The sequence below is a fragment of the Tachyglossus aculeatus genome, chromosome 17 (genome assembly GCF_015852505.1).
Source record: "Tachyglossus aculeatus isolate mTacAcu1 chromosome 17, mTacAcu1.pri, whole genome shotgun sequence".
Lineage (NCBI taxonomy): Eukaryota > Metazoa > Chordata > Mammalia > Monotremata > Tachyglossidae > Tachyglossus > Tachyglossus aculeatus.
In genome coordinates, this window is record NC_052082.1 from 586006 (window position 1) to 611332 (window position 25327).

Sequence of the window (25327 nt, forward strand, 5' to 3'; positions counted from 1 at the left end):
GCATGCACGCACAAAGCTGAGAATGTTTTCTCCTTAGTCTCAGCTCAGCAGGGTGTTTGTATTCAAAAGGAACCAGGCCAGGTTTGACAACTGAGAGAGGCTGAATGCCCAACCAACCTGCCGACCCCCACGTACCTGCCAGCCCCCACCCTTCTGCCCCCCAGCCCCTCGTGTGATGGTACATGTGATAGTACACATGCGGTAGAGGTACAGATAGAGATGGAATGGGACAGAAGGCCATGCAGGCTCTGACTTACCTAAGGAGGGCTATGAAGGAAGCAGACCCCGCTGCCTAGCCCGCCATCAACCTGGCCCATCGGCACACTCGAATGAGGAGAAGGGTGGAGGGTGGAGGGGGAGAACGGAGGGGCTGCTGCTGCCACCACCAGCTTTAGTTTCCGGCCTCAGCTAGACTTTAGGGAACCCACAGGTGACATTTGTGTTCTAAAGATCCTGACCTTTTCAGCACACACTAAGGCCTGGGAGCGGTGAGGACACCCAGCGCCAGGTCCCTGTGGAATCTACTGGGTTGATGGGGTCCCCCTCGCTCTAGACTCAGAGAGGCGGGGCAGCTCGGTTTGGCTCGGCTGTTTCTTGTTGGTTTCTCCCAACCTTTTTGGGAGACTGGAGAGCCCATCCAGCGGCAAGGCACCTTGAGCTAGAGCTTCCTGTTTTGGCACTTGAGGCCGAGGCCAGTTTCCAGAGCCATAGAGATGGGGCTCTGAACTTTCTCCCCAGGGCCTAGGCTGGCACCCCGAGGCTGGTACCCAGACCCTTAGCAGAGCATCGCCTAACTCCCCCAGAAGCATCCCCTCTCTCTGGGGGGTCCCAGAGTGGATCGGCAGGCAAAGATGGTGCGCCTGTCCAAGAGGGAGCAGCCCACGATGGCTATCAGCATGGAAAGGGTCCAGCTGGGCTCCCCGGGCCGGTAGGTGGCCCCTACGAGGGATCCCTGCTCCATGGGACCGAGGCCACGCAGGGGCTCACCCCATAAGAGGCTGCATTGTGGAGAGGAATCAAGCCCCCTTTGTCCTGGGCGTTTACATCCGCCCCATGCTCCAGGAGATACTCAGCCACTTCCAGGTTGTTGTAACCCGCTGCAAGGAAGACAAGAGGAGGAGAAGAGGGTCAGAAACACATTCGTCCAACAGGCAGCGGGATGGATCACGTTGCGATGCCTTTCTTCAAAAGACGCTCCTTTTGGCAATGCTCCTGGACTGCAACTCGGCTCCGGGGGCAGTCGACTGGGGCCCAGAGGGCCCCGGCGGCCCAAGGCCCGGGATCAACATACCTGCCAGGTGCAGCGGCGTCGAGTTGCGGCCCTGCGTGTCTCTGCAGTTGATGTTCTCAGGGGTGCACAGCTTCTGCACCCTGGCCAGGCAGCCCTTTTTGGCGGCATCAAGCAGGGCCGCATCCCCCCGTAGCAGGTCTTGAATGTCTGTGTCCCCCTCTTTCACCAGGTCCAAGGGGGTGTTCCCATCTCTGTTCTTCTTGGTCGGGTCGGCCCCGTGCTACAAGAGAACAAGACGCACCAAAATGATGATGCCTCACCACCTTTCGGACGTGATCCAGGTGCCCTTCCTGCAGCCCAAGAATGATGGGTCCCCGGATGGGCTGCCTCACCCCCACTATCCTCAGACTTCCCCTGCCCCCCAACCCTCAGATGGCTCTCATCCCTTGCCAGCTCCCTTGGTGATGGGCTGGAAGTCACCTCAAATACAGATTTCTATCTGTATTGGAGTGTTAGATGGCTAGTCTCCCAAAACCTGACAAATCAACACCCCCTCACCCCCGCCCCGACAGCTCAATAATTCATCAATCACCCAGCTTCCCACGGCTCCGGAGAATCTACAGTCATCCCTGTCTTCCAACCTGCCCAAAGCTGCTCAGCTTCAGGGACTGGGCAATTATGAAGCAAACATGAGAGTGGGAAATGACAGCAGGAAGCAGAGTCGAGGCTCCTGGGGCGCCTCTGTGCCTGTCCCCTGGTGCCTGCAGATCTCATGGATTGCCTGGAAAACTGGGACACCTTTTGCCCGGGAGGTCATGCAAGAAAATTGGCTCTCAACACTTTGGGGTTGGGGAGAAAGCAACAGGGCGTCAGGGAGGTAGCACTGCGCCTCACCACTCAACGCGCGCATTATCTGTACAGTGGAGCGGGGTGACAGGGCTCCAGCTCTGCCACTCCAGTGCACACCCCCTTCGGCTTGCCCTGAGCACAGATCTGCATGATAAAGAAGCAGTGGGGGGGTGGGGGGGGAAGTAGAGAGAGAAGAGGAGACAGAAGAGAGAGAAATACCTGGGAGTGGGTGAGGGCACAGGAAGGGGAGCTCCGGAGGGCTACCCTCAAGAGATTCAGATGTGACTGGCTTCAAGTATTTCCTCTCTGGGCTGAGCCAGGCCGGTCCCAGACTTCGGCTGGGAAGGTAGATCCAACCATCAGACTAAAACTCTTCCCGTTCCCAAACCTTCCATTACAGGAGCGCAACGAGCCAAGACCTCCTTAGAAATACCCATTTTAGAAAGATAATTTGGCCAAGATGGCCAGAACTGCAGTCAGCAGTTAGGACGATTGACAATGGAAACCAAGGCCCAGGCTACTCCTGGGAGTCTGGATCTAGCTCTCAGCAAAGAAACACAGCATTTTAGTGCATCTGGTTCTGCGGCACCCCCAGTGCATGTTGGAGGGGTGGGGGAACCGTCATGTACCTTGAGGAGCAGTTTGCAGATCTCGTACTTCCCTTTGGCAGCCGCCTCGTGCAGGGGTGTGAACTTCCACAGGTCAGCCACGTTGACAGAAGCGCCATGCCTCACTAGCAGCTCCGCTACCTCGTAGTGGCCATACGAGCAGGCGTTGTGTAGGGGCACCAAGCCGCTGAGCCAACGGAAAAAGGGACTTTAGAAAGTCACACGGCAAGTCCAAAAAAAAGGAAACAAGAGTTGCCTGTTTGGGTCATTCTCTGGAATCCCAGAGACTCACCTCCTGAAGGCCCCCATCGCCTGCCTGACTCACATCAACCCCCTTCCCTGGGTCAGAACAACCCCTCTGCTCTCTGCCCCAGCCCTCTCCAGCTCCGGCTCCCGACTATGCCAAAACTACTGCGGCTCTTCCTGTGGGAGAAGCGAGCTTCTCCAATGCCATCTCTCCGAGGGACTCATACCTATCAAGTGCCCTGTGAGCCCTGGTTTGCCCGAACTCCTAGGTTAGACCTGAGAGGCGGCATTGTGTGGGGCGTTTCTGGTCACTCGGCAGCAGCCGCGGGTGAATTCCCAACCCCCACATCTTCTCCTTTTCGGAGGAAATGCACCATGGTCACATCCTTTGGTTATCTACAACACAGCCAGAGAAACCGAATGGCTGCTTGCTCCGTTATAATAACTGTGGTATTTGTTAAGCAATTACTATGTGTCAAGCACTGTACGAAGCACTCGGTAGCTACGCAGTCATCAGGTTCCACAAGGGACTCAGCAGGAGGGAGAACGGCATGGCCTATTGGAGAGAGCACAGACCTGGGAATCAGAAGGTCCTGGGTTCTAATCCCGGCTCTGCCACTTGTGTGCTGGGTGACCTTGGTCAAGTCACTTAACTTCTCTGTGCCTCAGTTACCTCATCTGTTAAATGAGGATTGAGACTCTGAGCCCCACGTTGGACAGGGATTGTGACCAACCCAATGTGCTTGGATGCCTCCCAGTGCTTAGTACGGTGCCTGGCACATAGTAAGCGATTAACACTTCACAATTATGATTACTTATTATTAATAATAGGTAATGAACTCCCTCCCACCCGGAAGGGGCATGGCTTGCCTTCAGAGACATAACCAACTTGAGGAGGGGCATGCACACAGCAGTCCAGGAGCCACTACCTACCCTTTGTCTTTGGCATGCACGTCAGCTCCATGGTGCAGGAGGAACTCCACTACGGACACCCGGTTGTAACCGGCAGCAAAATGCAGGGGGGTAGAATGGCGCCCCTCCAGATCTCGGCAGTTCACGTTCTGGGGGCTGCAGAGTTGCTTTAGGGCAGACAAGTGGGAAAGACGCGTTACTCTTCTCAATCTATGACCTTTGGACACCTGATATTCCCCCCCACCTCCAACCCCACAGCACTTCATTCATTCATTCAATTATATTTATTGACCGCTTACTGTACATATGCACTTATGTACCTATCTTTAAATTATATATTATGTTATTTATTCACAATAATGTCTGTCTCCCCTCTAGACTGTAAGCTCGTTATGGGCAGAGAACATGTCTGCTAATTCTGTTGTACTGTACTATCCTAAGCACTTAATACAGTGCTCTGCGCAGAGTAAGCACTCAATCAATGATTGACTGGTTTCCGGATGGGAGCATTTTGGTTCCCTGGCACTGTTTCTTCCAGAAGAAGTAATATGAGGATCTGTCCGACCGGTTAATTAAATTGCAATTAAATGATAACCTAGTATTTCCCAGCTTAAATCCTACTTGCGGTTCAAAGGCTCAGACACAGTACCTGCTGGGGGTGGGAGCAAGGTGGCCCTGCCTCTGCCTTTCTCCCCGCTCCAGTGTCCCCTCCTTCTAGCAAGTGGTGGGCTCTCTCATCTCAGGGCCAAACGAGTTGGTGGTCCCTAGAGCCGCCCCCGCCCGCCGCCCCGCGGCAGTCTCAAAGGACAAAGGGCGAAGGGAGGGAAGGGATGAGAATCACAGGTTGAACCGGCTCTTGGTCGCCGTGGTGCTTAGGAAAGTGCTGTCCTCATCCAGTCCAGCACGACTCTGCTCGGCTGGCTGGCCAGAAGGCTGCTGGGATCCTCAGAAGTTCTTCTGAAGGCCCCTAACCCCATCACCCCTCCCTCTGCCTGCTCTGTGTCCTCTCTCTCATACTCCAGCCCTGCTCACCTTCTCGCCGGGCCTCACCCCAGGACATCCCCCTCAGTCCCCACTGATCACAGGATCCATTATCTCGCTCCACAACCCCTCTTCCTTCTGGGGCTTTCCCCGCCCTCTCGGATCCCCTCAAAACAGATCGAGCAACTCTGGGGGTCTGCCTAGCCTGGTTCCCTCCTGCCACATCCCTCCTGATCCTTCTAGCTGCCATTCTTGCAAACTGAGCAGTGGAGGAGGAGGCGGAGCTGGCTTTGTAAGCTGTGGTCCAGACGCTTTTTGCTAAAAGCTTCAAGCGATGATTTCAATCGGGCGATACATGAGAGAGGCAGAAAGAAACAGACAATTCCACTCATGTTCCTCTCTCGGGACCCTTTCCCCAGCTCCAACTCAAAGGCCCTCCCTTTCTGGACAGGAGAGGTTTTAACTCTGCCACTCTGATCTGTGATGCAGATGGATTTTAACTTTGGAAAGGAGCACATTGGTTCCGCTGCTGGGGAGTGGGTCTGGTTCTCCCCAGAGATCAATCAATCAGTGGTACTGATAGAGTGCTGCTGTGTGCAGGACACTGTACTAAGTGCTTGGGACAGTACACAATACAACATTTACCTCCCACTGAAAGCTTACAGTCTAGAGGGGGAAATCATCCCAGTGGAAACCCAGGGTGCTAAAGCACAAAACCTAAATCCAGAGCTCAACTGTTGATGTCCATGGTATGCAAATCAAGGCACAAGGTGGGGCTAGAACCACAAAACAACATGGAGGCTTCAAAATGGGTTCAATTCTGTTCTCGTGGAAAAGCATTTTACTTTCAGAGTTTTCACCAATTATCACTTTAGTCATCCCAACTGGAGTCAAATCCTCAGCTCCCTCCTCCGATCTGCCTTCTTGTAGTACTCTTACCCAGCAGCCTGAACAGCCCTTTTTACTTGATTTGATTATTGGGGATGGGGTTGGCAGATGCATTCAAGTGCTCAAATTCCGGGAGGCTGGAGAGAGGATGGGGCAATACTCCAGAACATCTCCTAACGTGGCCCAATGGAGAGACGAGACACAACTGGGTCCCTGCACTGGCTCTGCGATTCCTCTTTGCCCCTCGGGTTGAAACAAGAGTGTCCACTTGCCTCCTAAGTGGATATCTCCCCCTGTGTGAGCTGGAGATCCGACCACGTGCTCAAAATGGTGCGGCCCGGGAACACAGCCGGGCGAAGTGCCAGCCTGTCCTACCTTCACAGTCTCCAGGTCCCCAGCTTTGGATGCTTCCAGGAGTCGGTAGTCCACATCAGATGTGCGCATGGGTGTGCTCTCTGCAACAAGCAGTGGAACAGTGTCATCATCATCATCAATGGTGTATAATAATAATAACGGTATTTGTTTAGCGCTTATTTTGTACCAAGCACAGTACTAAGCACTGGCGTGGATATAAGCGGGTTGGGCACAGTCCCTATCCCATGTGGGGCTTGGAATCTCAATCCCCATTTTACAGATGAGACAACTGAAGCACAGAGAAGTGAAGTGCCTTGCCCAAGATTGCACAGCAGACACGTGGCAGAGCCGAGATGAGAACTCATGTCCTTCTGACTCCCAAGCCCGTGCTCTATCCACTATGCCATCGGACTGGCCTGGCTGGGAAGCCAGAGGCCAAGAAGAAGCAACACAGGTGTTGCCATTTCTGTGGTTTGACCAATGCTGACACAAGCCATAGAGGTTGCCTGGATTTGTCTCTGGGGAAAGCTCTCTTTGCACCCGGGTGCCCCAGCGGGTAGAATCTCCCTGCGACGAAGCCCGAGTGATTCTCTGGGTAAGACTGGCAGGAGACTAATGAAGGCAGATATTTTGCCCTTCATCCCACCTCGCTAGGACACCGAGTGTGGGGAACCTATTTTCAACAGGTGTCAGTAGAAATGACAGGTCCCAAGGGAAAACATAAGCATGCATTTTACCCAAACGGGAAGCACACAGACTGAATGATGCCAAAGTCAGTAAAAAGGCTTCATTGTGCAGCCGCTGGCAGGAGGGGCGTGGCTGGGAGTGGGGAGGCAGGCCCTGGGAAGCTGACTTGGTCAGACACGAGCCAGCTGAAGCGCTCCCACAGCAACATCCCAACAGAGGGGGTCGCCTTGGACTTACTGCTTCAGGCTGGTCAAGTTCTGCCTGGGACCTAGACGGTTCCCCTGGCCAGGGAAAAGCCACCTGAGCAGGTCACCCCAGTGGCCCAAGCAGGCCTGTGGAAGGGGTCAGGCTCGTTCCTGAGACCAGACCACTGGACCAGGAGTCAAGAGGGGCAGCTTGGTCCTAGCCTGTACAACACCCAGAAGAGCCCCCCCCAAATTGCCAAGGGGAGAATGGTGACAGTGGTGGGGGCAGGAGATGGGTTGGAGAACCAATCCGGAGCAGCCTCCATCCCGGCTCCGGACAGACGCAGACCTTCCACGCAGATGGAGCCCGCCTGAATAGAGGGGAGGGGTACCAGACAGGATCCCAGCTTGGCTAAAGTGCTTTCTATCCCAAACAAACCCTTTGAGCGGCCCATTACCCCCCGTCCCCTGCCAGAGTGACCAGAACCAGAAAGGGGGAGGCTGGGTCAGAGTGCCGACCCCATGTTCTCTAGGCCTAAACGGGGTCTGCTCTGTCAAGTGGGACCCACTGCCTGAAGGATTCCTACCTAGGGCAAGGAGCCAAATCGGCAAACACAAGGTTTTTTTATATGCCGACTTGAAAAATTTTCACTTGCCTTGTTCTCTCCAGGCAAACATAGCCAAAAGCCAGCACATCAGCAGCTGAAAATGAGGACCTACCCTATCACTCCAAGTTGCTGACATAGGAGCTGAGGCAGCAGTTTTTGGAAACCTGTCTCAAGCCAGATACCAGTAACTGTGTAAAAATCAATCAAAACAATACAATAACTCAGCATTTGGTTTTTCTCTTTGGGTAGGGGTCATTTTTATAAAGTGCCCCTGCCAGTTGGCTGCCATGAAGAATTGTACTGATGATTGTGTTGAGGTCTGTCGGAAAGGCGACGTGCACAACAGAGTGGTGGGCGACACCACCCAGATGGTGACTCCACTTTTTCGCAAACCAGGGCAGCACTTGCATTTGTGAGGAGGGGGATGGCTTGTCTCAATTCACAGGAAATAACAGTTTCAATACTCCAAACTTATTCTAGTAGCTTTCATTTAAGAGCCATTTACAAAAAAACGTTAGCTTGAATTATTCCACTCAATTTCTTTGAACTTTTTATTTCCCTCAGTTTGCCAATTACCTCTAGGAATTCTGAATGCGAGCCAGCCCATCGGCAATATCAGTGCGGTATCATCTCCCTTCCCTGCTCGTGGGGATGGCTGCAAAACCCAAACCACTACTGAAGGTGGGCCAACCACCAGGCCCAGGGGGAGCACAGTGTGAGCTTTCTTTTGGACTTCAGACCGAACCTTCTGGGGCTTACTGAGACAAGCCCTGCTCATGGAGTTCAAATTGATGTAAAACAAAGTAGTCCGGACAAGCTGTTGAGGAAAATGAAGGTAGCTGCCCGAAGATCCTCCAGCTGGACCCTGGGGAGAAGTTTCCCTTCAGGCTGGCATTCCAGCAGAGCAGAGGGGAGGCTGGTGTGGACAAGGGGGTGCGTGGGCGAGGACGGCGGCTCTTGATGTACTCACCACTCAGAATCTGCTGTACCGCCTCGCTCCCCATCTGGGCGGCGGTGAAGCCTTGCAGGGAGACGATGGAGGGATCAGAGCCATAACTCAGCAGGAGTCGGCAGGTCTGCAGGTGTCCAGCCAGGGCAGCGCGGTGCAAGGCCGTCTGGCCGAGCGTGTCCAGTGCGTTCATCTGAAAAACAAATGAGCGGCCTGTGAAATCAAGCCTCTTTGCTCCTGGCTCCCCTTCCCAAGTACTCCGAAGGAGCCTCTCTGGCCTGTCTCCTCTCCCCGGAGAGGCCACATTTATCATCAGGGAGATGGGAAACCGAGAGAGCCTGGGAACCGGCTCTCTAACTCCAAGGGGCCTCTGGGACCCACAACATCATTCCTTGATAACATTGTTCTTTTAAGAAAAGGGGACACGACTCTCATACTACTCTCCACTTGAGATGGCGTTTCCAGGATGCGACTACACTGTAAGTCTGTGGACAGCCTGTGTGGTTAATAACCTGAACCTGAACATGAGACAGGCACCTGGAAAACCAGAGAATCACAAGAGAAGAGGGAGGATGGCCTTGAGGCTGGGCCTCGACGCCAAACCACTGTCACGCCAGGAGGTTACCCAGCCCCCTGGGAAGTGAAACAGATCTGGGAGGTCAATTCCAATTTTAGCTCAGAGGGGACCATACGGCTCAAGAGGACGCTCCAGCCCATAAGGTTTTCTCCTGAATTGAACCTCTGCAGCTCCACTTGATTCTCTTGGTCATAATTCACGGCACTAGAGAGGCATGGGGCATGGGTAACCCTCTTCGATTCCCTCCTCCTCCTCCTCCTCCACCTCAGACCCAACTGCTTCTCTTACAAGTCAAACCAAGGACTCCAGCCAGACCCCCCCGACCCCAGCTCTGTTGCAAAACAGTGGGAATTTCCCATGCATGGGCCAAAAGAGACCACTGCAGTTTGGGGCTCTGCTGGTTTCCAAAGGGCCAGCCAGTGCCCACTTGCCTACCCACCCCACACTGCCCATACACAGGCCCTGGCCCTGTCAGTAACATCTTGAAAGCAGGCTGACCACCGGCCTAAACAATTCCCAGCGGCCCCTATGAAGGAGGCTTGTGGGGACTGCCAGGGAAGGTAGGCCCCAACTCGGGTTCCCAACCTGGGGGGCAGGAGGATGCCCAAGTCCCTCTCCAGGCAGCCCCCCAACATGTTACCTTGGCCCCATGCTTGTGCAGCACTTCCAAGACATCATTGTGAGCTCTCTCGGCAGCCACGTGCACTGGGGTCATGAAGCTGGAAGGGAAAGAGGAGAAGGAGTTTCTCACCACTCAACTGCCCGCCCGGCCCCAAAGCGTCTGCCCGCTCTGTCAAATCGAACCGACATACTCTTTGTTCTTCTCGTTGACATTTGCTCCTTTCCGCAGTAACAGTTCCGTCACTTGTTTCCGCTTGGGATGTAGGGAGGCTACGGCACAATGCTGAACAACGGGGAAAAAAAAGCCAGTTAACAGGCAAACTGTGACCCGGGAATCTCTGGCTCCGGACCACGTCGGCTGTTAAACCTCATTCCACAGTCTACACACCAGCAGCGATGGCCATTTCTGCTTCAAATGCAAGCAGAGAGTGTGCGTGAGAGGGTGGAGGGTATCAATAACATGTTTCATTACTCTGAAAACCAGGTTCATTTGGAAATACTTGTCAATAAACCAAATGACATTAGAAATGAGTTTTTCCAAATGACTTGTTGGAAATACTAGAAGTGGGCATAATTTGTCTTCTCTTTATTCATTCATTCATTCATTCAATCGTAAATACGATAAATATTGAGCGTGTACTATGTGCAGAGCACTGTACTTTCGCTTATTCCATGTTATGGAAATCTACAATTGAAAATCTACAATTTGATTATTCCATCTTCAAGCATTTTTCCAATCGCCAGTGTGACATAAACTTTAGTTAATTTGGCGACTTCTAGACTGTTTATCGTTTCCAACAAATAAAATACATTATTTTTAAAAACATAAACTTCCCCTCCTTGCTACGCAAAGCACTTCTGGAGGTTGAGTGATATTTGTGGAATTTGTTAAGTGCTTACTATGTCCCAGGCACTGTGTTAAGCACTGGGGTAGATACAAGATAATTGGGTTGGACACAGTCCCTGTCCCACATTAGGCACACAATCTTAATCCCCATTTTACAGAGGAGGGAAATGAGGCATAAAGAAGTTAAGTGACTTGCCCAAGGTAACAGAGCAGACAAGTGGCAGAGTCAGGATTAGAATTCAGGTCCTACTGACCCCCAGGCCTATGCTGTATCCATTAGGCCATGCTGCTTTCCTAAGCAGTGTGAGATGAGGAACACAAATTTGAAACACACCTACAGGACATGTCACAGGGTGATCACTTAGGCTGCCTGGTGGTGACTGTGGCTGTGTTTTTCTAGCCAGAGTACTCTGTAGCTTTTATTTTTGTATTTAGCTCAGGCCTTGTCTTTTATGTTGTTGTGTTATTTTTTCTTGTCTGTCACCAGTTCCTCTTCCCCCTTATTCATAGGCTGTCACACCCTTAAGGGTTAATTCTCACCCAAGTATTCTTTCTCCATGCTTAGTAGATTTCTTTGCACTCAGTGCTTTATACAGTTGAGTAGTAAGCACTTAAACACCACAATTATTATTATTACTATAACTACTACTGGAATTCTGCTGAACAAGTGAGAAACAGGTTCCTGTCTCTGAAGTACTTTACTATTATAAATTTATAACCAGAGTTAAATTAGTTTCTTGACGTTAATTCATAATGCTACTATATTTCCCCAATTGTGAAGGAGTAAATTTCAACTTCATGGGATTGTTGCCAGCAACAGTGCTGGAGTGTATAGAAGCAGCGTGGCTCAGTGGAAAAGAGCATGGGCTTTGGAGTCAGAGGTCATGTGTTCAAATCCTGCCTCTGCCAATTGTCAGCTGTGTGACTTTGGGCAAGTCACTTAACTTCTCTGTGCCTCAGATACCTCATCTGTAAAATGGGGATTAAGACTGTGAGTCCCCCGTGGGACAACCGGATCACCTTGTAAACTCCCCAGCGCTTAGAACAGTGCTTTGAACATAGCAAGCGCTTAATAAACGCCATTGTTATTATTATTATTATTATTATTATTGGGGGACGAGTGTGTGTGTGTGTGTGTGTGTGTGTGAGAGAGAGAGAGAGAGAGAGAATACTGTACATACTGAAACAAAAACTTGGACACTTGCACACTTACAGGATTGCATTTCAGCATTTTTTTAGGTGGGGAATAGCTGAACATAATAATAGTAATATTAATGTAAAATACCTCTAAGCTCACAAATAAAATTCAAAACAAGAAATACAGGAAATAATGGGTTACAGCATCTTAAAATTCCCCGGTAATCAGTTTGGGGAGGTGTGGATGTGTGGTGGGAGGTCTGGACTTTAATCCGAGATCCTGGAGGCTGGAGGCAACTGCAGGGGCAACTAGCCTGGCTTCTGGCTGAAACCCAGGCGTGGGGCTGGAGGGTAAGGAGATCATTCAGAAGCAGTGTGGTCTAGTGGATGGAGCATTGGGCTGAGAGCCAGAAAGACTTAGGTTCTAATCCCAGCTCCACCACTTGTCTGCTCCGAGACCTCAGGCAAGTCCTTTAAATTCTCTGTGCCTCAGTTACCTCAACTGTAAAATGGAGATTAAGACTGTGAGCCCCATGTGAGCTCCCAGAGACTGTGTTCAACTGATTAGCTTTCATTCATTCAGTTGTATTCATTGAGCGCTTACTGTGTGTACAGCACTGTACTAAGCACTTAGGAAGTACAAGTTGGCAACATATAGAGACGGTCCCTACCCAACAACGGGCTCACAGTCTAACCTGATCACCTTGTAACCTCCTCAGTGCTTAGAACAATACTTTGCACATAGTAAGCGCTTAACAAATACCATCATTATTATTATTATTAGAAGGGGGAGACAGACATCAAAACAAAACATGCAGACAGATTAGCTTGTATCTACTCCAGCACTTAGTACGGTGCCTGGCACATGGCAAGCACTTAATAAATACCACTAAAAAAAATGCCAGGGAGGAGAAGGAGAGACAATGATCCACACATTTAGACACTGGGAATCAGAGGGCCTGGATTCTGATCTCAGCTCTGCTACTTGTCTGTTATGTGACCTTAGGCAAATCACTTAATTTCCCTGTGCCCCCGTTTCCTCATCTGTAAAAGGATGGGGATTAAGACTGTGAGCCCCTTGTGGGACACGGACTGTTTCCAACCTGATAGTTTGTCATCTATCCCTGTGCTCAATACAGTGCCTTACCGAATAACATTTAAAAGAAGATGAAAAAAATGATACCATTAAAATGACTTTTTTTTTTTATGCCTAAAAATCCCTGTGTGTTTCCCCTCACCGCCCCCAACCTGGGGAATGGAGCCTCGATGCTTTTTTTTTTTTTTTTTTTTTTTTTTTTTTTACCAGAGCCGTCTCGTGCGACTGGGGCTGCTTGAAATTGATGATTTCCAAGGCCAGCGTCTTCTTGACTTTGGCAAGGTCTGCCTCCCTTGCTGCCTGCAGGAGGGAGTGACCTTTGAATTCATCTGTGGGGAAAGGAAGATGTCGGTGACGGGCCAGCTCTGCATGCTGCAAGTTCACAACACACTTCAGGCTTGACCCTTTCTCTAGGGAAACAGGGCCACTGCTGTGTTCGGTTTCCCACATGACCTGGAGTAACAAGGCATTACAAAGTCGTGGTGGGCTTTGGTAAAAGGGGATCAGAGAGGAAAGGATGACAGGGCTGATAAGGATGGCATTTGGATTAGGAAGTACTACTTTAAATTAGACCATTTAAATGCCAACAGAGAAACCCCAAATTTCCAAATTAATTTCATAATTGCAAGAATAATCTTCTCTTTTGGAACTTGGGTGGAAAATCCCCTAAGCCCGCTTTTCCTTTTCTTCAGTTCCCTTCTGCATCTCCCTGACTCCTGACTCGCTCCCTTTATTCATTCCCCCTCCCAGCCGCACAGTACTTATGTGCCTATCTGTAGTTTATTTATTTGTATTACTGTCTCCCCCTCTAGACTGTAAGCTCGTTGTGGGCAGGAAATGTGTCTATTATATTTTACTCTCCCAAGCACTTAGTTCAGTGCTCTGAACACAGTCAGCACTCCATAAATGACTGACTAAAATCAGAGTAGCAGGTGCCAAGCTCTGCAAAATGGTCTTGACTGAAGGGCACTTGAAATGAACCAGTTCAATTCTTTCCGTTCACATCTACAACCACAACATCTCTCCAAAGGCCTGGGAGAAACCCACCGCCCCCGCCCCGCTTGGCTTTTGAGTCTGAGATTCCCTCACTGACACTGTACGCTTACCCACAACTTTGGCCGGGCCTGGGTGTGAGGGTTTATCCCTGAAGAGCAGAAAAGCCCAGGCCAGGTCATTCATAGCAAAATAGCTCCAAATGATCAATCACAGACACCACTTTTCATTCAATCGTATTTACTGTGTTTGGTAACCCAGTTAGGAACAAACGGATCATTGGAACTATACTGCCAAGTGCTGTTGCCAATGGTAAAGTGGAGGACCCTGGCAAGCCACACTGAGCAAGCAGCTTGGAGGCTAGGAAGCAAAGGGTGTGCTGCCATGGCAGTACCAGGACCCATGGCAAGAACAACTTGGGTGCCAAAGGCCCCGCACCAGCATTCCTAATATCACATAGCCGCATCCGGGAGCAGTTTTAGTGCGGTTCATCCGCCTAGGACTGCTTATTGGGCTCCCATTCACAAAACATAAGTCCTTAAGTCAAGTCCCTACCACTTAGGAGGTTTCTACCCCTTGAAGGTGAAGAGCTCAAAAAATACTGTTCAGAAGGAGGGGAGGAGAGGGAGTGGAAAGAAATACGTGCAAAATGGAATTCAATGAATTGAAAAGAACTGTACGATTTTAAGGATTCCCTGGTCTGAGAACAGTTCTGTTCTTTTCTGGCATGTTTCATTACAATATTTCTCATCTCTGCTCTTTAGACGGAGAATAAGGTAAGTGAAATTCTCAGATGGGTTTTGTGGTACTTTACCAAGAACGGACAGAATTGAACAAGTACATCTTAGACCAAAGTACATCAGGCGTTCTCAAATTCAACTATGGAAAGCCAAGACATACGTAAAAAACAAGAAAAAGAAAAACACAAGGGTTGTAATAAACGATCTCTAAAATTCCACGATTAAATACACCATTTTCTTTTATAATTGCAAAATTATTCAGTACAAATGGAAAGCACCTGACTGGTCCAAGAATAAGGGAAACCTCAGCAGCTTCAGGTCCCACCCCTGACCTTTGCTGGTTTTTTGGGTCCCAGGGCCCAGTGCCATGTGAAAGATTACATGTTGGAAAAGAAGAGTCATTGGGAAAGGGGAGTAGAAAAGCAGAGCTAAATATGGTTACCTTACTCGGTAACCATGGAGACTCCCAGAATGCTACTTTTGTCGGCTGCTTCCTGTACAACGTTCTCAGTAACACTTTCAATGCAGAAGATTCTTATCCAATGTAGCTTCTGCTCTGATGCAGGTTTAAATCTAACCTCACCACCTTCAAAATCCCACTCTGGGACTGCAACCTAATTGTCCCCTTTCACTATTCCTCCCACCCCACCTGCAGAACAGTACTTTTTCTTTCTCTCTCTCTCTCTCTCTCTCTCCAGCCCCACCCCTCTTATCCCGCCTCCGAGTCCATTTCCCTCGCTCTACTACTACAACCCAGCTCTTCTGATGCCAACCTACTCACTGTACCTCGATCTCATCTATCTCGCCACCGACCTCTCGCCCACATCCACCTCTGGCCTGGAACGCCCTCCCTCTTCCTATCTGACAGACAATTACTCTCCCCATCTTCAGAGTATTATTGAAGTGGCATTCCCTCCAAGTGGCCTTCGGTGATTAAGCCCTCATTTCCTCTTTTCCCAGTCCCGTCTATGTCGCACTGATTTGCTCCCTTTATTCACCCCTCCCTCAGCATCTATGAACATGTCTGCATTTATTTATAACGTCTGTCTCCCCCTCTAGACTGTAAACTCCATGTGAGCAGGGAATGCACCTACCAACTCTGTTAAATTATACTGCACACAGTAAGCGCTCAATAAATACAATTTATCTCCATTACACCGACCCCTGATGTCTTGAACCCCTCCACATATCCCGTCCATCCCACCACCTCTTTTGGACTCCCTACCAAGTCATCCCTCTCTTGCTGCACACATCCACATTCTCCTCACCCGTCCTCTCCACTGAGCTCAACTCCCTCAGTTCCATTATCCCACTTCTATGGATCTCGCACCACCAATCACTGGCCCTGGGTCACCTCCATGGTTCACTTCTTCTGCTTGTTGCTGTGGAAATCCAGGCATTAGGCCGACCCTGGCCATCCTCACCGGCTCCAACTCTGCCCTCTCTTCTGCTCAGCCTCTCTTCTAGATTTTGAGCCCCATGAGGAACAGGGACCATGGAGATATTCCCATATATTCCCACCAATATTCTTTCCCATCACTTAGTAGAGTGCTCAGCACACGGTACGTGCTTAATAAATACTACTAGTAGTACTTGTAAGCTCAGTGTCCCCATTAACCATCTTAAGCCCTTAACTCCCACAAAAAGCCCCCCGAGCCCCCATCTCCCCATCACCTTGCCCCACTGACCTTGCCAACAGCTCTGTTGACTAAATTGAGAGCACTGGGCAACCAAACTTAGAAAAACCCCTCCCCCATCTTTCGGGAAACACGTACAGGTCAGCCTCTCCCGGAGTTCCGGCGTCGGAGCCATGTCCACAGCGCTCTTGCCATGGCAGTTGACTAATGTGGGATCAGCGCCGTGGCTAAGCAACAGCGAGCACACTTCGACCCGGTTCTTGGAAGCAGCCTCATGGAGCGGAGTGAACTGCCAGAGGTCCATAGCGTTCACGCAGGCGCCGTGCTGGGGATGGGGGAAACGATCATGTTAGGGACCACGCGGCAGGGCTGTGGCAAATTCCCCAAACATTTTTTTCACTGATCATTGCAAAGCCACTCGCAAACACCTCCAGGTTTCCCTGAAAATCTTGCATTTCATTCTTTGGGTGAGACAACTCAGAAACATTGATGGTTTTTAGACTACAAGATAGGTGATGGATGAAGCTTCAAAACATTTTAACAGAACGAGTCAAGTGGGAAAAGATACACCGCTCCACTTGTGTTCAATGTACAGGTTGATGTGTGCAATGATCGATTTATTGATTTGGTCCCTCTTCATTCATGCTGTTACTAATCTTGTCTGTCTTCCTTCCGGCTCCCTCTACCTGTGTGTGTGCCCCGCGTGTCACTGTATCTGCCCGACTGCACACTCCTCACGGGCAGGGACCGTGTGTTATTCACTCAATCTACTCAGCCGTGTGTCTAGTGCAGTGCTTTCCACACCGACTGTGCTCAGTCAACACAGCTCCACGAATGGAAATCCAGGACCTTTTAGCTAAGTCTTCCCTACATCACTTACCTTTAGCAACAGTTCTGTGACTTCATAGTGTCCATAAGAACAAGCGTTGTGTAGGGGAACAAGGCCTCTAGATGAAATAGAGCAAATTAAATTAAGATGAAATTCCCACTTAGAAAATGAAAAGAATCAAGTGTGACATAATCCACCCTGCCTCTAAGAAAAAGAATGAAGTAAATGAAATCTAAACCACTATCTGCTGAATTGTAGATGTATTTTTAGATATCCAGTCCTAGTTCTGCCACATGTTGCCCAGCTATTCAGATAATGTTGGCGGCCACGGTGCCATACTTTTGAGGCTCATTTCCTAGGAGTTCAGTTGAACAATCTAGCTTCATTTATCACATGAGTCATTTCACCCTTGAACGGACACCTCTGGGGCAGGGCGGGCGGGCGGGCGGGCCATGGATCGGCCTCCTCCCACCCCATGGTGGACCAGCTGCCAATGACTTTGAGGGAAGGCAGCCACAGCTCAACTGCCCTTCTCTGATTTCACCTTTCTGCTTGGTCCTTCATAGATGAGTAACTGAATTTTATTTTCTCAAAAAACTGAATGAAAAATAAGGTTCTCAATGAAAAACAAAGACTTGAAGCAGAGGCTAAAGAATACAAAGCCTGCTCTCCAGGAATCCCATTAAGATAGCCACCTCACCATCTCTGGTTTTCCCATGCCAACTTTTAGGGAAGCTCTTTGGAGGGTCTCATTCCAAACAGTTGTTGCTTGCAGCTATTGCAAGGAAATAAAGCCCAATCAGGGAGGACTGCCTGGGATGAAGCTGATTACATTCCCAAATTCTTAGACATGTGGGCATGAGCGTTGCATTAAGTCTGACTCAGGCAGCAAACCGCCCTAGGGACTGTCTCTTGTTCAAAGCACTAATTGGAGAATGACAAATATCAACAGATTGGTCACAAAAATGAATCTGGCTTATTCTTCATAAGAGTCCTCTCCTGTATTTGGGTGGCATTTGATTTTTCCAAAGTGCTTTATTTCATGTTATCCTTATGCTATCTCCACAACATAGGGTGAGGCGGGTGTCAATATCCCCATTTTACAGATTAGGAAATTGAGACCCAGAGAGGCTATGTAACTTGCCCAAATCCTGGCAGCAGGGCAATGGCAGGACTGAGACAAGACCACAGGACTGCCAGCCTTGGATCCTTCCACCACACCCCATGCTCCCCGCGGCAGCTGAATCCAACCCGGATAGAACACAAACCCGACCATCCGTGCCTGATGTGGTCACATGTGGATGGCAGACACACCTACCCCTTGTCTTTTGCATGAACATCAGCACCATGCTGAAGCAGAAGTTGGACTATTCGGACTCGGTTGTATCCTGCTGCCAGATGTAAAGGGGTCGACTGCAAAAAAAAAGAAGGTGGGGGGAGGGAAGAGACAGGGATAAATACATTATACATCTCCATGCAATGGATACCTTGCTTACTGGCAGTCCAATAATATTAATCACGCAGAACAATTAGTGAAACTCCCTAATGAATGGCGTGCCTAGCACCATCATGCTGCTCACTGACAGAATTTTTGAGAAGGGGCAACTTCCCTGGCCGATGGAGCCTGAGAGGCAACCGACTGGAACATCCTCAGGTATGCGCAGGGACTCCAGATCGAGGGCCCGGGAGTGCCTTCTCCATTTCCGCTGAGACCAGAGGAAGAATCAGGGGGCAGAGAAGCTGAAGGCTGTGCGATCGGGTTCATTTTGTTCCGAGAACTGAATCCCTCCCAGCTTTTCCAAACAATAGTGATGGAGCGTCCGTGTGGTCTAAAGGGAAGGGGAGGAGTCTGGGCTGAATCAGAGAGCTTTTGCAGGTGGTTTTATTGCTGGGCAGTGGTATTCATAATGATGGCATTTTGTTAAGCGCTTACTATGTGCAAAACACTGTTCTAAGCTCTGGGGAGGATACAAGGTGATCAGGTTGTCCCACGTGGGGCCCACAGTCTTAATCCCTGTTTTACAGATGAGGTAACAGGCACGGAGAAGTTAAGTGACTTGCCTAAAGTCACAAAGCTGATAATTGGCGGAGCCAGGATTAGAACCCATGACCTCTGAATTCCATGCCCGGGCTCTTTCCACTAAGCCACGCTGCTTCTCACAGCCACACTACTTCATCGGGCTGGGGTTGGGGGAACAGCTCAACTTGGGACGTCGCCTCCTGGACCTTCTGCAGAGCCACCTTTCTCCGCCTCTGGCGAGGGCCTGAAGAACCACCCGTGCAGGAGAGGGGCTGCGCTGCACTGCGCTCCCCTTCCCTCCCTCTCCTAGTCTGCCCATCCCGGTCTGGGGCTCTACTACGGCAAAGGCAAAGGGAGGAAAGAGGGGGCAAACTTCTACACATTCTAGCTACCTGGGGGCCAGATTAATGCATTTGGATTCACCCCACCCCCCGCCCCGAAGCACTTATGTCCACATCCTTATGTCCCTATACTACGTCACTTCCCGTCGGCAATTTATTTTAATGTCCATCTCCCCCTCTACACTGTAAGATCCTTGTGGGCAGGGGTTATGTCTGCCAAATTTACTGAATCGTACACTCCAAGCAGCGTGGCTCAGTGGCAAGAGCACAGGCTTGGGAGTCAGAGGTCATGGGTTCTAATCCCGGCTCCCCCACGTCCGCTGTGTGATCTTGGGCAAGTCACTTAACTTCTCTGAGCCTCAGTTACCTCATCTGTAAAATGGGGATGAAGACTGTGAGCCCCACATGGGACAACCTCATCATCATCATCATCAATCATATTTATTGAGCGCTTACTGTGTGCAGAGCACTGTACTAAGCGCTTGGGAAGTACAAGTTGGCAACATATAGAGACAGTCCCTACCCAACAGTGGGCTCACAGTCTAAAAGGCATTTGTTAAGCGCTGCCTATGTGCAAAGCACTGTTCTAAGCGCTGGGGGGGATACAAAGTGATCAGGTTGTCTCATGTGGGGTTCACAGTCTTAATCCCCATTTTACAGATGAGGTAACTGAGGCTCAGAGAAGTTAAGTGACTTGCCCAAGGTCACATAGCAGACATGTGGCGGAGTCGGGATTCGAACCCATGACCTCTGACTCCAAAGCCCGTGCTCTTTCCACTGAGCCACGCTGCTTCTCAATCACCTTGTATTCCCCCCTAGCACTTAGAACAGTGCTTCGCACATAGTAAGCGCTTAACAAATGCCATCATTATTATTATTATTATTATTTTCGTCCAGTGCTCTGCAAAGAATAAGAGCTCAATATATTCCACAGATTAACTGTTTGATTGTACTGAACTGGGCGACAGGAAAAACTGCTTAACTCCCAGTTGCAATGAGAAACTAGAGCCCAAGTATCTGTTAACTTTGCATTAAAGAACTTCAGTGCATACAGATTAATCTGGGAAGAAAACATAATGGGGAATTGCTTTCTGGGGACTTTGAATGAGCCTATGCCCTCGACACCATTGGCATGGGTACCAGAATATCATTAAGCACATCAACTGACTGCTCATTCATGTCCGGGAGCAACAGATTTCCCAAGTGGGCAAGTCGCGGTGTGTCACCAGGAAAATCAATTTAATTTTAAAGCTACACGATCCTTGTTCGTTCTAAAAAGGTGGGTCTTTGTGAAACACCGCAGAAAGGATTCCCAGGAACGAGATGGATTCCAAGTTGGGAATTAAGCCCTTGGAAAAAAGGCTCAATGAACTCGGTGGTTGAACTCTGGCTAGGGAAGGCTCTGGACTGGGAGAAGTTGCAGAATCCCTTGGATGACCATAGAGACAAAGGGCCCAGGCCCGCCTCAGCTAGTGCCGAGAGGAGGAAAGCAGTGGCACCTACTGGGAAAAGCATAAGTCTGAGACCACTCCCTGCCTGTTGTGTGATCATGGGGGTCACAACTTCTTTGTGCCTCTTTCCACATCTGTAAAATGGGGAGTCAATGCCGGTTCTCCTTCCTACTTGGATTGTAAGTGCCATATGGCCAGGGACGGTGTCTGACCTGATTAAGTTGTGATTTACCCCACTGCTTAGTACAGGGCTTGACAGATAATAAGCGCTTAATACTACAGTTATTATTACAACAAAGTACCCTGAGTAGATTTACATGAAGGAAGTCCTCAAGTGACCTGAGAAACTCAGTGGGACCTGGAGGGTCACTAATTTCTGACCACCAATGGCAAAGGCCAGATAAGGTAGAAGAAAGGACATCCTTTACTTCTGACACAGCCCTGTGGCCATTTCCTCAAGACAATTCAATCCATCAATGGTACTTGTGCAAAGTGTTGTGCCTGTCTCTGTGTCTGGTGCTCACGATGCTGGCTCTTCCTGCATCCCCACACTGAGCCAGCCGAGTGACAGAGGTTGGGGGAGAGGGAGAGAAGAAGAGCAGGAGAGAGTATGAACATGGGGTCAGGGCAGTGACCGGATCGCATGGAGGAAAGCCAGTGGTAAGGTGAGACGAGTTAAAAGGCTTTGCTTTAGCAAGGCTTAAGGAAACAATCCGGAAGGACAGGCTGGTTTTGTAGAATTTATGATCAAAGCTGTCAACTGCCAGAAACAATGGAAATTCCACGATCTGGAGTTTTTCTTATAAAAGACAGCTTGTGATATAGGGGTAGCCACACAAAGGATGGCACCCCACTTCTGCCCAACTATTTCTCAGAGGATCCAAGTCAGAGAGGTGGGGAAGCAAGACCTACCCAAAGTTTCCTTCCCTCGATGCCTGTCCGCACACTGCCTCTGCTTCTATATGCTCCCAACCCTTGGGCGGAGATTTATATTTGCTCAGATTCTAAGAGTGTGCCTATTACTGTATAGGCTATATAGTATACGGTGTTGCTTCCCATTCTGTTTGTTGTGATGAACAAAGCCATCTGCTTTATTTTACATAAGCCAGTGATGATATTTTTACTTACACTGTATCAGCAACACAGTCCATTTTAAAACGAGTTATTAAAAGGTCCATTGCCTAAATAGACATAAAGTGATTAAGCCTTCCTTCACCTCTTTCTGAATCGGTTAAAACGTTATTTCAATTAAAAGTTTCTTTATGTCCACACCAATTATTCCATCTTCACTTATTTGCCGACCTACGGTTTAATTACCACAGCAGTCTTCATAAGGACTAGAATTTTGCTCATTTTTTCTCTCCTCTCTTTTACTCACTCACAGTCATGGGAATTGAGGGGTTAGCACTTGATTGATTTGTTTTCCTTCCTCCCTTTTTCCCTCCTACTCCATAAGCAGTAGGAGTAACAGAATCTATTGAGCATGTACCATGTACAGTAAAATATCGTGTACTACATGCTGTGTACAATATTACAACTGCTAAGTGCTGGGAAAGGTACCCAGGCCCTGGCCCTCAAAGGGCTTCACAATCTAAGAATGAAGGTGGAGGGATTTGGCTGGGGGTGGGGGGGAAGACATGGTGGTGCGGCACCAAATATATAGGGAGAGATGAAAGAAAAGTCTAAAGGGCAAGGATGATAATAAAGGCCAACTGAGGAAATGATTTTTACCACCAATTATGCCTAGCAAAATGTTGATCAACTCAGGGGGCCTTAGGTCACAAAATCTATCTTTTGCACATCTCATCAGACTAGCATTTTCTCGAATGAGTTTTGAGCCGCCTAGACTTACACCGTAAGGCCCCATCCCAGCTAGCAGGTGACTGGCTCTGAATCCCGAAGTTCAGATGGATGAGCAGTAAGACAGGAAGATAGTTCCCTCAAATGGGAGGTTTAGGGGACTACCAAGTCCTCCCAAGACCCTGGAATCTTCTCTCACAGAATAGATGGGATGGCCACTGCAGAGCGCCTCAGGGCACCGAGAAAGCCTTTCATTTTGGATGGAAAGTATTGCCGCCAACTTTGTCAAGGGCTTACACATTTAGCTCTGCACACAGTAAGCACTCAATAAATGCAACTGAATGAATGAATGAATTTAGAGAAGCCAATGAGACAGGATAGCCTCCATGACCATTCTCTTGGGGAAGATTTTTCTCTCTCTTTATGAAGTGTGCTGGCCCTGCCCCAAACTAAGAGGCCAGAAATGAGAAGGAGCATGGCTTAGTGGATAGAGCATGGGCCCGGGAGTCAGAAAGACCTGGGTTCTACTCCCTGCTCTGCCGCTTGTCTCTGTGATCTTGGGCAAGTCACTTCACTTCTCTGGGCCTCAGTTACCTCATCTGTAAAGTGGGGATTAAGAGTGTGAGCCCCATTTGGGACAGGGACTGTGTCCAACCTGATTCACTTGTACCTACCCCAGAGCTTAGAACAGTGCTTGGCAGGTGCAAGTGCTTAACAAGTGTCATTACTATTATATATATCATTTATATATTATTATTAGACCAGACAAAGAAAAAAACCCTTATAAGAGCAGGAGATTATTGCCTTTGGGCTTGCTTCTTTAAATTTCTTTAAAGTTTGTAGCTTTACTTTTAGTGGTTCCAAGCAGAAGGCACTGCTCAGACCAAGTTCTTTTTCACACTGTCCACAGTTTTGACAGCACATCGTGCACCATGGACACAAACGCCGAGCCAACTCTGCTGTACTCGGCAGTAGCTCACCTTGCATCTACAAGATCCAAGGCACACCCTCCCTCTGTAGGGCCATGGATCTTGGATGCTGTTTTACCTGGAATAGCCAATGTCAAAGGCCACTTTCAAAACCATCTTGTGCAAGCCTGAAAAGCCACCCCCGGACTCTGCCGCTAGCTCTAGACCCAGGCTTGATGTCCTGACCTCTTGGTCCAGGACTGTGGCAGCAAAAGGTTGCAACTCCGCGACAGCAGCGGGAGTGGACACATCCTGCAGACCGACCCAATCAGTTTCAGTCAATTGATGGTATTTATCGAGCGCTTATTATGTGCACAGCACTGTACTAAGCACTTGGGAGCGTACAACAGAATCACCAGATACGTTCCCTGCCCTTAATGAGCTTACAATCTACAAGACATCAACTACCCATCCTCCTCCTCTGCCAGCCACTCAAGAACTTCTTTCTACACAGCTCTGGAACTTTTGTCTAGACATTTGCCTATTCAATTTCTGATCTTGGCTGCTCTATCTGTCAATATTTTTATGCCTGTCTCTGCTGCTTGGAGGTAAGCTCTTGTGGACAGAGAATGCATGACCTCTTGTTTTCTGCTCTCCGGAAATTTTGCAAAGTACACGGCTCCCATCGGGTGCTCGATATACCCACCCTATGACTCCTGCTGCTACTGGTGGGTTGCCACTCCAGGCAGACACAGTACAGTGGGACTTGGCCCAGGCTCGCGAACTTCAGCGGGTGGGAGTCCAGGATGCCAGAGATGTGCTGCCGGGACACGGGGTTCTCCTGCAACTCAGACCTCCGCCTGCCATCATGGCTGCTGACCTTGGACCTGGGGCACGCGGTGACCCGGGGCACCGGCACCTGCTGCCCACCCTGAATGCCACGTTTTACACCCCACATCACCCTTCCAGTGGGCTTGTGGAGCTGACCCTCTGTACCTCAGCCCTTACTCACCACCCCAGTGACACCCTCCTACTGGGAGGAACATTTGGCCCAGGACAGGAAGCAGGCAGAAAAGAAAAGGGGTGAAGCATGAGCCACTGAGAACGAATGAAAGGGTGCTTGCATATCCTTGCTCAATCTCTCTCTCTCTCTCTCTCTGCAGGTCACGTGCATGAACAGTAAGCTCCAGTCACTCTCCCCACTGCCCCAAACAAAATAACACTTTAGTGATGGGGCTGAATTCTGTTTCTTTGGACTAGAACTCTACTTTTTAACCTCCAGTTACACAGTTTCAACTTATGTTGCACTGCATTCATCCATCTAAAAAAGGGCTTTGGCTGTTACCGATTGCACCCACGTTTTACACAAGCCAAACTGGAAGCTGCTCTTAAGTTAAATGACTTTCCTAAAAGAAGATTTATATGAAAAACAACAGAAAACAGCCGATGAAAGTGAAGAGAAATAAGTGGAGTATAATTACATAATTAAAAAAAAAATCAAAATTGTTATGGGGTCCAAAACAGTAAAATTAGTTCTAACTGAAATTCCAAGACTAACAGAGAAAAAATTAGAATGCAATCAGCAACCTGACTACGCAGAATTCCATTTAACTTATCCATTTAATATAAAGGCTAATTAGATTTTTTTTAACGAACTGCTGCCGTTTCATAACGTGAGTCTAAATGGGGTTGTTTTGAAGGGCTTTAACCCACACCAAGAACCTGCCAGGGTAGGACTTAGCCAACCTTTCTCCATACAACAGTAGTTTCACGGTCATTATATCCAAGTTCAATAAAGGTTAGAAGGAAACTACATACAAATTGCATGGAAT

The 25327-nt window shown here is 49.2% G+C and overlaps 1 protein-coding gene across 1 annotated transcript in view; it reads right to left on the minus strand.

The window, feature by feature from the left end:
• TNKS (tankyrase) overlaps positions 1-25327 on the minus strand; it is a gene marked incomplete at its 5' end in the record, with an annotated part of 115013 nt that overhangs the window by 18867 nt on the left and 70819 nt on the right. The window contains 12 exon segments of the mRNA XM_038758943.1: positions 988-1097; positions 1292-1511; positions 2710-2875; positions 3868-4013; positions 6091-6170; positions 8520-8691; positions 9716-9794; positions 9888-9979; positions 12984-13105; positions 16285-16471; positions 17027-17093; positions 18294-18388. Coding sequence (XP_038614871.1) covers positions 988-1097; positions 1292-1511; positions 2710-2875; positions 3868-4013; positions 6091-6170; positions 8520-8691; positions 9716-9794; positions 9888-9979; positions 12984-13105; positions 16285-16471; positions 17027-17093; positions 18294-18388 — 1536 coding nt within the window.